Consider the following 16,271-nt stretch of genomic DNA (forward strand, 5'->3'; position numbering starts at 1 on the left):
ACATAATTAGGCCTTTTGAAGAAGATCTTATTTTCTCTGTGTTATATGTATATGTTCTGAACCCTAAAGCAGGTAATAATATATATAAATATAAATTTAGAATTCTACGAATTTAGCCGGGAGTAGCCGATCTTCGCTGATCCTAGATTAGACGGTTAGACCTATTGAATTGGTCAATTCGCATTATATCATTTATTTACAAAACGTGGAAATGACAGTTTTACAACTCATTTCAGTTCATTATTTATAGTAAAATAATACATATGTGCAAGTCAAAATGATATGCATGCAATATTAATAACATTTTGGAGTCTAAATATTTTCAAATAAATCAATTTCTCCGAAGAAATGGCAAGCAAACTATCACCATATTTGGAAGTAAACACAAAATCACGTGATCACTAGTTACCCATAATACAATTGTATATTCCGGCCAATGGCATGAATGAGGTATAAGCACGTGACTTTTTTTACTACGTTTTTACTACAAAAAATAGATGCAGATATATCCCGAGTTTGGAGCTAAAACCGCGTCCCGCGGGAGGATTTTTAGCCCAAAGGTTGAATCTGGCCATTAAGACCGTAACAAAAAAATCGTTGTGCCTTTATTTAAGTGTGTCGAGGGATGTAAATATTTATGTATATATATGGTATAGTACGGTATGTACCCATGGGCAAACTAATAAGTAAATGTTCACTACTAAACATCCACTGCTCGTGGAGCAAACATTAACAATTAGGTACACGGCTGGTACCAGTTTCATGTCAATTCCGTGCAGTATACAGGAAACAACAATTTTTAAATTTGATATCAAATAAATAAATAACTTTTTCTGAATAAACAAAATCAAACGTCTATCTCAGATGTATGGCTCCGTGCTGGCAAAAAACACATAGCTTTATTGAACATGGTAGTGGCCTTTTGATTTCCCCCCCAACTTTCAAGCCCATGGCCAGAAGTCGACATGCTATTAGTGGTTAGGATGTCGACAACTTTCACTGACAAGTCGGGAGACACACCCGATGCATAAAACACTAATAATCGCCGAGTTACCGACTGGTTCTTCATACATATCTATTAATCATAATGATGGCAGGTTCAAGTGGTTAAGCTTCGACATAATCTTCTGTTTATGTTCGACATCTATCGATTTGATGTTGTCGACTTAATGCCTTAACGATATGTCGGACATTATTAAGTCGTAAGTCGGCAACTCGATGAACAGACAGAGAATAGGACAATGCTCCGCAATAACACCAAGCAGAAGCGTTAGCTAACCAGTCCCTTGTTGGACCGTATTAACTTAATTGACTTACATTTGGAGGAAGTCATGTAAAGCGCCGAAACGTCGTAAGGAGGATCAACCTTGCAGAGATTTTCTTTGAAGATTACAGAGAGGTGACACCCAACTCCAAACCAACACAGTCATTTACGGTCTAGTATTATTTAGATTCTTTGATGTATATCACAGGACAAGACTACATGCTGCAAAAAGTGTAATATACAGGCCTGTGATTGGCCAGTTTTTGTTCTCATGAACTGCCTTCAGGTTTACTATCAGATAGTCTCGAGGTAGATATAACGACAGTGATAGTAACCACTGCAGCAGTGGGTGGAATTCAGGTAGGTTTATTTACAACACAACATGTACATACATGAAATATTATACAAATGTTAATATTCTTATCTAATCCGCTAAACCTGCCTATATTATTGGGCTGTAAAAAATTGCCTTTATATTATGATTTTTAGGGAAAAAAGCCTAATGATACAGGCAGATTTAGCGGAATAACTCTTATCCACTGCGTTACAGATGTTAAACATAACAAAAATCACGAATCAAATAAAATAAAATAATTTATTGACTTTAGGCTTTACAGCCCATCAGTACAAACAAATATAATGCATTTGTATATATAATAGTAAATCATTCATATTGCTATATTTTTTACTCAACTAAGTATAATCATAAATGTATTTACATAACATAATCAAATCTTTTAAAGTTAAACCAGTATATTACCACATTTTCTATAAAAAAGGAAGTAAATGCAGATGTCCAATCCTCAAAGAAATGCGTGCCCTGAGTTCAATATATTATTAAATAAGGTGTACAACGACTGTTGATAAGATGTTACTGGCTTCGATCAGAATTAGATGCTCAATTGTTGGAATTTTGAGATTAAGTTGTTGACTTGACTCTCTTCGATGTCATAATCCATCTCATGGAATTTTCTCTTTTGTCCTATGCACACTTTGGGTGCGCGCATGCGTCGGATATTTCCTTGTTCATGAATGAGTATGTCAATACATTCATCTGCGCTTCGCGGAATCTCTCCTGAAAAATAATACAATAAATTCATGAAAAGTAGTATATCAATGTAAATAAAATTGCAAGGTTAATTGGGACCGCAGAATCAAACCAAAAATAGATTCGTGGAAATCCCCTTTTGGGCACAAGATTTCATAGAGAGGTGATATGTTTCGGAGCCTGCTGATTGGGTATTCAGGGCGCATCAGTTTCAAATGTTTAATGTGTGGGTTGGGCAATATATGTAGATGTAAAATATGTAAAGAAATTTTAAAATTCTGTCAAGTGTGTGTCTGACAGGGGGAGGTAATCAATATTGGAATTTCATGAATATTTTGGTCAATTTTTGGTGCGGAATTCAACATAAGATGGAACCCCCCACATAAAAGTTTAGCAAGATGGTAGATCTTTATTTCTTTTTATTCACAGGTATGCCAGATGCCATTCTTCAAAATTAGTGACAGGTGACCAGACTTGAAAACTCCATTGAACCTGGACAGTGGCAAACGTTAATATATCGTACATAGCGAAATCACTTGGTTCTGCGGTCTCAATTAGGCCTACTTTCTTTCCGAAATTGCTTTTAATTTTCGTTGTTTTAAGAAACTTTTAATTTTTGTTTTGGAAAGGTAGAAATTAAAATATATATATATATATATATATCACGATATTTTTCTTTCACAGTGCAAGAAGAGATTTTTTTTTTCCACATTGGTACACTTATTGTAAAATACTTACTTTTGCAGTGAGACCGAGGTTGATAGTCTGTGACGTCAAATCCTGTTTCTTGTGACGGGCACCACTTTTCCTCTTTCTCCTGTAACCGAAGTCGAGGTTAAGTTAGTCAGTATATTACTGATTTTGTCTAAATTCTGTATCGAAAACATAATGTTTTCACAGATTTATCCATGGAATTAGCAAGAGGTTGAATTGGAACAAAAACATAAATAAAGTTCTAATGTTAACTAGTGAAATTTATTTCATAATCTTAGAATCAATAGTTAAATAGTACTGTAATGTTTGCATATTATAAATTCAATGGAGGAAAAAGTCAAACTTCTGGAAATTCTATTTTGTCATCATTATTATTGACAGATGTAATATATACATGTGGGTATGTATATCATTTTTTTAATCTCACCGCGTTTTAGTCTTGCGGGATTTCTTATTTCCGCGTGCAGCAGATGGCAAAGTCTGTCATCAGGTAGCAAAGGAAAGAGAAGAAGGAAAGATGGTAGAAAAGACAGAGAGAAAGAACAAAATGAAAGAAAGTTAGAGAGAGATTAGTGTACAGAATGTAGTATAGCGAGATAGACAGAGTAAAAGAGAGAAAATATTGAAAAAAGCAGAAACAGTCGAATTTTCTTCAAATCCTGACACTAGATTTCGACATTCTAATAAATTGTTGAAGCCTGTTACAGTTTCAATGGAAGAAAGAAATAGTAATTACTCATTGGGAATTTTCGACAATATCCGCATCGTTTACGGAATGTGGCTGAGATTCCCGATTCATGTTGAAAGAAGTAAACACAAATGTTGCTAGTTACCGAAACAACGGGATGAAGAGTTTCCGAATCTGCTGGGGTAAGGTATAGTTTCCCATTGTTTTCACAGATCAATTCATTTGTCTCGCCAGAAATCTGTGTCCTTTTTGACCTCTTTCTTCTGCGTCTATAAAATTACAGCCAAATAATTTTTAAAAAGTTTGCCAACACATTAGAACGATTGAAATACGTATACATCAACTTAAAAATATCAGATGTCATGAATTAGATTTAATGAAATTAACGTCGTAATCTTACCGGTTTCGTCTTCCACTTTTCCTTCGTTTTGCAATCGGTTCATCATCGTCAACAACATACATATACGTCTTCTGGTAGTCAGGGAAAGAGATGGAAAGATGGAATGAAGGAGTGAAAGAAGAGAGAAGAGAATAAGAATAAATAAGACAGAAAAGAAAAGAAATACTGAAAAACTAAATAGAAATAAACATAATGGAAAGTTAAGTCAGCATTAAAAAAAAAAAAAAAAAAAAAAAAAAAAAAAAAAAAAAACAAAAAAACACAAAAAAACCACCACCGAAACGTAATAAGGAACAGATGAATTTGTTTTATAAAAAATAGTTTTAAAAAAACGTCCTATTAATAGCCACGGCCATTTAAGGACGTGCCAGGTTTGTTCGTGGAGGAAAGCCGGGGTCCCCGGAGTAAAACCACCGCTCAGCGGTCAGCACCTGGCCACTGGTCCACATGAGATTAGAACTCGTATTGTTCAGATAAAAGCTGCATTTTACTTACCGATTCGGTGGGATCAGCAGGTTCCGGAGATTCTGATGTGCTGTTTAGATTTTTCTGATCTTTGATTTGTTCTTCATCAGTTGTTTTTCTGATATAGGTAAGCCAGTCATCTACATGATCTCCTAACTTTGTATCTTTAATGTCGACTGGACATTGTGGTTCCTCTGATTTCTGCAATGAAAAATAAAATCCAGGGCTTGCTATATATCGAAGTTTGGAAACATAAGTTTTAAAATTCAAATGAATTTGATTTTTTTGAAGAAAATTGGTCCAGTCCAATGCCTTGTCGATGCACAGAGGAGGGGATTCATTCGACAAGAAAAAAAATCGTTCTTTAGTTAGACATGTACAATGTACATGTATCGCAGGGTTAAGACATGCAGAAAACGGACTGGCTGCGAAAGTAAATAAAATGTGCAATTTGGAGCTAAATTTGCCAATTTTTATGCGGAATCAATACAAGTTTACATGGTTATTCTTCTAAATTCTGAAAAAATACATCTACAAGATGAAATCAAGAACTCGCAAAGACTCTCCTCCCCTACCCTCCCCACTCTGATATGACCTTATATACCTGTCCCTTTCTTCCCCGTCCCTCCCACGGAACTGCTATTTCCCGGAAACATTGGTTAGTACACTTAAGTTTGTGTCCTTACTTTCTTCCCATTGTACTCCTGTGATATAATATATAACTGTACTTTCTTTCCTTTACAGTGTAACATCTCCTTCTGTCCATGCAAGCCAGACACAATATGTATAATTATGTATATGTACAAATGTATACTTACCCTCTTTTGCCCTGCCCCCCGGACTGGTGTAGATATACGTTCTGGGTGCGCTCTCTTAGACCTCTTGCCGTCACCCATTCTTTATTAATTCTGTATCTGATCTGAATCAAATGAAACAAATTATTTTAACATATATTTAGATATAGAAGGGATTTTCTTCAGTAAAGGAATATTGGTGTAAACAGTCCTAGCTATCGTTGTTAACACATGGATTTAAAAAGTAGAAAAAATCATAACTGCGACATTAATACTATTTCAATAACATCAAAAAACTTTTACTTACCTTTTGTATACGTGTTTGTAATAAGGTTCAGAGTTCTGTTTAAAATGCGCTGAAAATAAGTATCGTAATTAGTGGCTTGGTGAATAACCGCCCGCAACTCTCGGTGTAAACGAAGTTGTTAAGGAGGCGTCACGTGACCCTTACAATGACGTCACTGTATCTGTGACGTCATCTATCAGTCTATTGAAGTAAATCAAGAGTTACGTACCTTTATCTATAGACATAGTTCGGTGAAGGGTTTAGGACATATTTTAGTCAGAATAATAAGAAGTTAGAGGTTTCTTTTATTTTTTCCTTCTACACAAACTATTTGTCATCCGTTCAAAAGAATGTCCATTTTTGAGATGCCAAAAAATCCTCAGGTACAATTTTTTTTTCTCGTATAGATTTTTGACAGCATTGAAGCATTGAAGAAAATTAGAAGAAAATCTATTTCATTTTACCCGTACTTGAGCTACAAACACATACATGTATATTAATTTAACATGATATGTGATTTAACGGGAAATTATTATTTGGATCATATATCAAACAAATTATAACAATATCACTCTAAAATGTTTCTGCTATTTATGAATGTTTGCAGAATAAAGAAAATACCAATCACACATTTCATCACATAACTGTAACATTACTAAAAACTTTCAGAGTTGTTTCCCTTGGTACGTAGATTTGACTCACAGGCGTTTGACTTTATACTCAGTATATATGTGAAGACTACAAGTGTATATCACACACACAATCACGCACATATAACTATACATACAACATATCTATAGAGTCATACGCCTGAGATTGACTGATACACTGCCAAAGTATACTAGTTTGATGTTTTTTATGAACCGCTACATATAAATGTAATTGAATTCCCATTATCCGTAACTGATTTGGTAGCGCCTATGGTAACTACTAGCTACCCTCCTGCTATTAGAGTTGTTTCCCTTGGCACATAGTTGATCTTTAGTGAGCGACTCATGCACAGGCGTTTGACTTTATACTCAATATATATATGAAGATTGTGTCATACATAATATAACACACGCATGATTTTATAGAGAAACATATCTATAGAGTCAAACGCCTGTGATTGACTACTATCCTTTATTGGCTTCATGTTTTTCGTGATCAGCTACATAATGTAATAAATAGATTAGCTATTTCTTTGTTTACACTGTAATTGAAATTCCATTTTCTGTAACTGATTTGATAAGAAATGGACGTTATCCGCCTATCATGTTAATATTTCTATTGCGATAAAATTTCCGAAAAAAGGATGTGCACGTGGATAATGGAAATAAAACTATTTTAGGTTTTTGGTCCTCTGAAGTATTTCCCTCTTTTCAGAGCGCCTCCTCGAAGGGCGTCCCTCAGTTTTGCAGGAAAAAATAAACCAATTTCATAGAAATTTTGTCACTCTATCTATTATTTTCAAAGCAAATCACTGTAGGCCTGTGATCGGTGGTCAGTTTGTTTTCTGCTGAACTGCCTGCAGTTTTACTATGAGTTAGTCCAGGTGTGGATATAATGACAGTGAAAGTAACCTCTTGAGTATCAAACATGCTGGACACTAACTCACATTAGTTTGTAGAATCTAACTGAACTATGTAGATGAAAGGGTTAGTAAGGAGTGATACGGGAGTCAATGGGTGGATATTTCGTGAATACAGTCGTGTATAGTTTGTAAAATGTTATTTGGAATAACTGTGGTTATTTGTTGGCGATTGAAGTGGAGTGGGTGCGTATTTCCACGTGGCGGAATTGCCAGAACTCAAGCGCCTGTGGGTTCGGCTGGGATCCCGGTACGAAGGCTGTGATTGGTTGGAGGTGCAGGAAGGAGTTATTCAGGGATCAGTCTTGGAGCCACTCCTTTTTTAAAGATTTTGTTTTACATGTTTTGTGTGTGTAAACTTTAAACAAGTGTGGAAACTTATTGCTATAAAAGCTTGATTATCTGGTTGATAAATGTCAGTCCATGTATATTGCAGGCAAAAGCCTGTTGGGAAAATGACATTGTTTGACAATGGAGATGTTGCAACAGTCAAGTAATGTCAAGGGTGATTCGCTAATGAACTTTGATCTTCATATTTCGGAATTTTTTTTATAGAATTGATTCATTTTACACTGAAAGGAGGGAGCGCAATGTAATACTCTTATACAGTTTTAAATTTTAAAATTATACGACATGGTCGAATTAAGCGTACCATGGGAAGACAGGATGGAGGAGGCCAACGAACGGAAGCAGCAGAAATATCAGCGGCTGGCGGAGGAATGCCAACAAAAGATGGAAGACATGATGCCGAACTATAGTTGTCGGATGCAGATGTTTCCCCTGTAAATCAGTATGGAAGGCATGACGCCTATTAGGGGTAATTGGAGCAGACCGGCGGAACTTGATAGCAGCAGTAAGCAGGCAGGCACAGGTTGCTTCTAGTTGGATCTAGAGAAAGAGGGAGAAGTGATTTGGTCACCAGCAACAGTGCTAGTAACGAGGCGACGAATGGCAGCAAGATGGACATCGTCGCCCGAGGTGATGAACAGACAGAGAATAGGACAATGCTCCGCAATAACACCAAGCAGAAGCGTTAGCTAACCAGTCCCTTGTTGGACCGTATTAACTTAATTGACTTACATTTGGAGGAAGTCATGTAAAGCGCCGAAACGTCGTAAGGAGGATCAACCTTGCAGAGATTTTCTTTGAAGATTACAGAGAGGTGACACCCAACTTCAAACCAACACAGTCATTTACGGTCTACTATTATGAGATTCTTTGATGTATATCACAGGACAAGACTACATGCTAATATACAGGCCAGTGATTGGTCAGTTTTTGTTCTCCTGAACTGTCTTCAGGTTTACTATCAGATAGTCACGAGGTAGATATAACGACAGTGATAGCAACCACTGGAGCAGTGGGTGGAATTCAGGTAGGTTTATTTACAACACAACATGTACATACATGAAATATTATGCAAGTGTTGATATTCTTATCTAGTCCGCTAAACCTGCATATATTATTGGGCTGTAAAAATATTGCCTATATATTATGATTTTTAGGGAAAAAAGCCTAATAATACAGGCAGGTTTAGCGGAATAACTCTTATCCACTGCGTTACAGATGTTAAACATAACAAAAATCACGAATCAAATAAAATAAAATAATTTATTGACTTTAGGCTTTACAGTCCACTAGTACAAACAAATATAATGCATTTGTATATATAATAGTAAATAATTCATATTGCTATATTTTTTTGCTCAACTAAGTAGAATCATAAATGTATTTACATAACATAATCAAATCTTTTAAAGTTAAACCAGTATTTTACCACATTTTCTATAAAAAAGGAAGTAAATGCAGATGGCTAATCCTCAAAGAAATGCGTGCCCTGATCATGAGTTCAATATATTATTAAATAAGGTGTACAACGACTGTTGGTAAGATGTTACTGGCTTCGATCAGAATTAGATGCTCAATTGTTGGAATTTTGAGATTAAGTTGTTGACTTGACTCTCTTCGATGTCATAATCCATCTCATGGAATTTTCTCTTTTGTCCTATGCACACTTTGGGTGCGCATGCGTCGGATATTTCCTTGTTCATAAATGAGTATGTCAATACATTCATCTGCGCTTCGCGGAATCTTTCCTGAAAAATAATACAATAAATTCATGAAAAGTAGTATATCAATGTAAATAAAATCGCAAGGTTAATTGGGACCGCAGAATCAAACCAAAAATAGATTCGTGGAAATCCGCTTTTGGGCACAAGATTTCATAGAGAGGTGAATGTTTCGGAGCCTGCTGATTGGGTATTCAGGGCGCATCAGTTTCAAATGTTTAATGTGTGGGTTGGGCAATACATGTAGATGTAAAATATGTAAAGAAATTTTAAAATTCTGTCAAGTGTGTGTCTGACAGGGGGAGGTAATCAATATTGGAATTTCATGAATATTTTGGTCAATTTTTGGTGCGGAATTCAACATAAGATGGAACCCCCCACATAAAAGTTTAGCAAGATGGTAGATCTTTATTTCTTTTTATTCACAGGTATGCCAGATGCCATTCTTCAAAATTAGTGACAGGTGACCAGACTTGAAAACTCCATTTAACCTGGACAGTGGCAAACGTTAATATATCGTATATAGCGAAATCATTTGGTTCTGCGGTCTCAATTAGGCCTACTTTCTTTCCGAAATTGCTTTTAATTTTCGTTGTTTTAAGAAACTTTTAATTTTTGTTTTGGAAAGGTAGAAATTAAAATATATATATATATGGCGATATTTTTCTTTCACAGTGCAAGAAGAGATTTTTTTTTTCCACATTGGTACACTTATTGTAAAATACTTACTTTTGCAGTGAGACCGAGGTTGATAGTCTGTGACGTCAAATCCTGTTTCTTGTGACGGGCACCACTTTTCCTCTTTCTCCTGTAACCGAAGTCGAGGTTAAGTTAGTCAGTATATTACTGATTTTTTTCTAAATTCTGTATCGAAAACATGATGTTTTCACAGATTTATCCATGGAATTAGCAAGAGGTTGAATTTGAACAAAAACATAAATAAAGTTCTAATGTTAACTAGTGAAATTTATTTCATAATCTTAGAATCAATAGTTAAATAGTACTGTAATGTTTGCATATTATAAATTCAATGGAGGAAAAAGTCAAACTTCTGGAAATTCTATTTTGTCATCATTATTATTGACAGATGTAATATATACATGTAGGTATTTATATCATTTTTTTAATCTCACCGCGTTTTAGTCTTGCGGGATTTCTTATTTCCGCGTGCAGCAGATGGCAAAGTCTGTAATCAGGTAGCAAAGGAAAGAGAAGAAGGAAAGATGGTAGAAAAGACAGAGAGAAAGAACAAAATGAAAGAAAGTTAGAGAGAGATTAGTGTACAGAATGTAGTATAGCGAGATAGACAGAGTAAAAGAGAAAATATTGAAAAAAGCAGAAACAGTCGAATTTTCTTCAAATCCTGACACTAGATTTCGACATTCTAATAAATTGTTGAAGCCTGTTACAGTTTCAATGGAAGAAAGAAATAGTAATTACTCATTGGGAATTTTCGACAATATCCGCATCGTTTACGGAAAGTGGCGGAGATTCCCGATTCATGTTGAAAGAAGTAAACACAGATGTTGCTAGTTACCGAAACAACGGGATGAAGAGTTTCCGAATCTGCTGGGGTAAGATATAGTTTCCCATTGTTTTCACAGATCAATTCATTTGTCTCGCCAGAAATCTGTGTCCTTTTTGACCCCTTTCTTCTGCGTCTATAAAATTACAGCCAAATAATTTTTAAAAAGTTTGCCAACACATTAGAACGATTGAAATACGTATACATCAACTTAAAAATATCAGATGTCATGAATTAGATTTAATGAAATTAACGTCGTAATCTTACCGGTTTCGTCTTCCACTTTTCCTTCGTTTTGCAATCGGTTCGTCATCGTCAACAACATACATATACGTCTTCTGGTAGTCAGGGATAGAGATGGAAAGATGGAATGAAGGAGTGAAAGAAGAGAGAAGAGAATAAGAATAAATAAGAAAGAAAAGAAAAAAAGACTGAAAAACTAAATAGAAATAAACATAATGGACAGTTAAGTCAGCATTAAAAAAAAAAAAAAAAAAAAAAAAAAAAAAAAAAAAAAAACAAAAAAAACCACCACCGAAAGTAATAAGGAAAAGATTGAATTTGGTTTCTAAATATTATTTTTAAAAAACCGTCGTATTAATAGCCACGGCCATTTAAGGACGTGCCAGGTTTGTTCGTGGAGGAAAGCCGGAGTACCCGGAGTAAAACCACCGCTCAGCGGTCAGCACCTGGCCACTGGTCCACATGAGATTAGAACTCGTATTGTTCAGATAAAAGCTGCATTTTACTTACCGATTCGGTGGGATCAGCAGGTTCCGGAGATTCTGATGTGCTGTTTAGATTTTTCTGATCTTTAATTTGTTCTTTATCAGTTGTTTTTCTGATATAGGTAAGCCAGTCATCTACATGATCTCCTAACTTTGTATTTTTAATGTCGACTGGACATTGTGGTTCCTCTGATTTCTGCAATGAAAAATAAAATCCAGGGCTTGCTATATATCGAAGTTTGGAAACATAAGTTTTAAAATTCAAATGAATTTGATTTTTTTGAAGAAAATTGGTCCAGTCCAATGCCTTGTCGATGCACAGAGGAGGGGATTCATTCGACAAGAAAAAAAATCGTTCTTTAGTTAGACATGTACAATGTACATGTATCGCAGGGTTAAGACATGCAGAAAACGGACTGGCTGCGAAAGTAAATAAAATGTGCAATTTGGAGCTAAATTCGCCAATTTTTATGCGGAATCAATACAAGTTTACATGGTTATTCTTCTAAATTCTGAAAAAATACATCTACAAGATGAAATCAAGAACTCGCAAAGACTCTCCTCCCCTACCCTCCCCACTCTGATATGACCTTATATACCTGTCCCTTTCTTCCCCGTCCCTCCCACGGAACTGCTATTTCCCGGAAACATTGGTTAGTACACTTAAGTTTGTGTCCTTACTTTCTTCCCATTGTACTCCTGTGATATAATATATAACTGTACTTTCTTTCCTTTACAGTGTAACATCTCCTTCTGTCCATGCAAGCCAGACACAATATGTATAATTATGTATATGTACAAATGTATACTTACCCTCTTTTGCCCTGCCCCCCGGACTGGTGTAGATATACGTTCTGTGTTCGGTCTCTTAGACCTCTTGCCGTCACCCATTCTCTATTAATTCTGTATCTGATCTGAATCAAATGAAACAAGTTATTTTAACATATATTTAGATATAGAAGGGATTTTCTTCAGTTAAGGAATATTGGTGTAAACAGTCCTAGCTATCGTTGTTAACACATGGATTTAAAAAGTCGAAAAAATCATAACTGCGACATTAATACTATTTCAATAACATCAAAAAAACTTTTACTTACCTTTTGTATACGTGTTTGTAATAAGGTTCAAAGTTCTGTTTAAAATGCGCTGAAAATAAGTATCGTAATTAGTGGCTTGGTGAATAACCGCCCGCAACTCTCGGTGTAAACGAAGTTGTTAAGGAGGCGTCACGTGACCCTTACAATGACGTCACTGTATCTGTGACGTCATCTATCAGTCTATTGAAGTAAATCAAGAGTTACGTACCTTTATCTATAGACATAGTTCGGTGAAGGGTTTAGGACATATTTTAGTCAGAATAATAAGAAGTTAGAGGTTTCTTTTATTTTTTCCTTCTACACAAACTATTTGTCATCCGTTCAAAAGGATGTCCATTTTTGAGATGCCAAAAAATCCTCAGGTACAAATTTTTTTTTCTCGTATAGATTTTTGACAGCATTGAAGCATTGAAGAAAATTAGAAGAAAATCAATTTCATTTTACCCGTACTTGAGCTACAAACACATACATGTATATTAATTTAACATGATATGTGATTTAACGGGAAATTATTATTTGGATCATATATCAAACAAATTATAACAATATCACTCTAAAATGTTTCTGCTATTTATGAATGTTTGCAGAATAAAGAAAATACCAATCACACATTTTTGTATTTGTGCGATCACATAACTGTAACATTACTAAAAACTTTCAGAGTTGTTTCCCTTGGTACGTAGATTGACTCACAGGCGTTTGACTTTATACTCAGTATATATGTGAAGACTACAAGTGTATGTCACACACACAATCACACACATATAACTATATACACAACATATCTATAGAGTCAAACGCCTGAGATTGACTGCTACACTGCCAAAGTATACTAGTTTGATGTTTTTTATGAACCGCTACATATAAATGTAATTGAATTCCCATTATCCGTAACTGATTTGGTAGCGCCTGTTGTAACTACTAGCTACCCTCCTGCTATTAGAGTTGTTTCCCTTTGCACATAGTTGATCTTTAGTGAGCGACTCATGCACAGGCGTTTGACTTTATACTCAATATATATATACGAATATTGTGTCATACATAATATAACACACGCATAATTTTATAGAGAAACATATCTATAGAGTCAAACGCCTGTGATTGACTACTATCCTTTAGTTACTGGCTTCATGTTTTTCCCGATCAGCTACATAATGTAATAAATGAATTAGCTATTTCTTTGTTTACACTGTAATTGAAATTCCATTTTCTGTAACTGATTTGATAAGAAATGGTACTTATCCGCCTATCACGTTAATGTTTCTATTGAGGTAAAATTTCCGAAAAAAGGATGTGCGCGTGGATCATGGAAATAAAACTATTTTAGGTTTTTGGTTCTCAGAAGTATTTCCCTCTTTTCAGAGCGCCTCCTCGAAGGCGTCCCTCAGTTTTGCAGGAAAAAATAAACCAATTTCATAGAAATTTTGTCACTCTATCTATTATTTTCAAAGCAAATCACTGTAGGCCTGTGATCGGTGGTCAGTCTGTTTTCTGCTGAACTGCCTGCAGTTTTACTATGAGGTAGTCCAGGTATGGATATAATGACAGTGAAAGTAACCCCTTGAGTATCGAAGATGCTGGACACTAACTCACATTAGTTTGTAGAATCTAACTGAACTATGTAGATGAAAGGGTTAGTAAGGAGTGATACGGGAGTCAATGAGTGGATATTTCGTGAATACAGTCGTGTATAGTTTGTAAAATGTTATTTGGAATAACTGTGGTTATTTGTTGGCGATTGAAGTGGAGTGGGTGCGTATTTCCACGTGGCGGAATTGCCAGAACTCAAGCGCCTGTGGGTTCGGCTGGGATTCCGGTACGAAGGCTGTGATTGGTTGGAGGTGCAGGAAGGAGTTATTCAGGGATCAGTCTTGGAGCCACTCCTTTTTAAAGATTTTGTTTTACATGTTTTGTGTGTGTAAACTTTAAACAAGTGTGGAAACTTATTGCTATAAAAGCTTGATTATCTGGTTGATAAATGTCAGTCCATGTATATTACAGGTAAAAACCTGTTGGTGAAAATAAATCTTTTGACAATGGAGATGTTGCAACAGTCAAGTGATGTCAAGGGTGATTCGCTAATGAACTTTGACCTTCATATTTCGGAACATTTTGTAATATTAATACATTTTACACTGAAAGGAGGGAGCGCAATTTAATACTCTTATACAGTTTTAAATTTTAAAATTATATGACATTTGACTGATATTATATGTGCAAAGAAAATGGAAAGACTTCAGGAACGTGTTCTACGTTTTAAATGATGCAAGGAACCTCCGTTTCTCTTATATTGATTTTATGTGCCCCTGTGATCCAGGCCCATGCAGCCTTTCGACGTAACAAACCCCTGTGGTCTTACCCATGTTTCATACCCTACAGCTCAATGCACGGACGCAGGTTGATAACCAAATACTAACTCGCGCACGAGGCTCGAAAAAGGGTTAAGTATTAAAACTAACTGTGCTCGTGCATTGCTGTAACGGACAATAACGTTTCAATAAGAAACTCACAATCAAAACAAATGTGAGCCATGCGGTAACAATATGTTACATATCCCCCGTTACACAACTCGATCGACGGCACAACGGCTATTTTTATTTCTGATATTTGAACAACCCAGTAGTCCTGACTTTTCCTCGGTCTGAAAATCCTTCCGGGACGGTGGGTTTTAAATTTCAACAGTCATGAACCGACATTTGCATTTTCGTATATACTATATTTGCCATCTTATTTTCTGTACTAGAAATCGTAAGTAAGTCGCCGGTCACGGTGCTGATACTGTACCTCATTCCTGCCATTGGCCGAAATATAGAACAGTATTATGGGTAACTAGTGATCACGTGATTGTGTGTTTACTTCCAAATATAGCGAAAGTTTGCTTGCCATTTTTCGGGAAAATTTTTATTTATTTGTGATTATTCGGACACGAAAATGTTATTATATATTTCATGCATATCATTTTGACTTCACATATGTAGTGTTTTACTATAAATAATGGACTGAAATAAAGTATGAAACTGTCATTTCCACTTTTTACAGTATCTATACATGATACAAAGCGAATGGACAAATTAAATCGGTCTACCCCCGTCTAATTTAGGTTCAGCGAAAATCGGCTACTCCCGGCTCAATTCGCAGAATTCTAAATTAATATTTACCTGCTTTAAGTTGCAGAAAGGGTATATAAAGCACAAAGAAAATCAGATATTTCCCTTTTTTTATTTGACGAAATCATGACATTAACTTGTACTAATATTATCTGTCTTTATTTTCAACAGTTATTAATTTAAGACATTATAATCATAATTAATATAATGTATTTATTATAAGAATAAACATATGTATGAATGATTTGAATGTCAGTATGAGAGAATCAAATTTGCTGAAGTTATGTATTTATTTGTAAAATACTATACGTAATATGCATTTCTTGAATAAAAATGTATGTAAAAAAAGAATGAACGAACGAACAAATAAAAAAAAAAAAATAAAAAAATCAGATCTTCGTGAAAAGGCCAAATTATATATACTACATTGTAAATACCAGGTCAGAGAAATCACTATCATGTGAACACGAGTTACCCATAATACATTTCCATATTTTGGCCAATGGCATGAATGAA

General features: G+C 35.2%; 2 protein-coding genes across 2 annotated transcripts; both read right to left on the reverse strand.

Moving 5' to 3' along the window:
• Positions 1-2,246: 2,246 nt before the first annotated feature.
• On the reverse strand, positions 2,247-5,911 carry LOC138334625 (uncharacterized). Its single transcript, XM_069283264.1, has 8 exons — positions 5,681-5,911; positions 5,398-5,498; positions 4,610-4,780; positions 4,115-4,185; positions 3,860-3,983; positions 3,454-3,506; positions 3,051-3,129; positions 2,247-2,339 (listed from the first exon to the last, which is right to left on the reverse strand). Exons 2-8 carry the CDS (start codon positions 5,473-5,475, stop codon positions 2,247-2,249), a joined length of 669 nt encoding a protein of 222 aa, XP_069139365.1. The 5' UTR covers positions 5,476-5,498; positions 5,681-5,911.
• A 2,948-nt stretch (positions 5,912-8,859) lies between these two features.
• On the reverse strand, positions 8,860-12,879 carry LOC138334220 (uncharacterized). Its single transcript, XM_069282825.1, has 8 exons — positions 12,649-12,879; positions 12,365-12,465; positions 11,577-11,747; positions 11,091-11,161; positions 10,836-10,959; positions 10,432-10,484; positions 10,028-10,106; positions 8,860-9,325 (listed from the first exon to the last, which is right to left on the reverse strand). The coding sequence occupies exons 2-8, from the start codon at positions 12,440-12,442 to the stop codon at positions 9,143-9,145; spliced, it is 759 nt and encodes a 252-aa protein (XP_069138926.1). The 5' UTR covers positions 12,443-12,465; positions 12,649-12,879; the 3' UTR covers positions 8,860-9,142.
• Positions 12,880-16,271: the final 3,392 nt, after the last annotated feature.

This window comes from Argopecten irradians, chromosome 11 (assembly GCF_041381155.1).
Source record: "Argopecten irradians isolate NY chromosome 11, Ai_NY, whole genome shotgun sequence".
Taxonomy (NCBI): domain Eukaryota; kingdom Metazoa; phylum Mollusca; class Bivalvia; order Pectinida; family Pectinidae; genus Argopecten; species Argopecten irradians.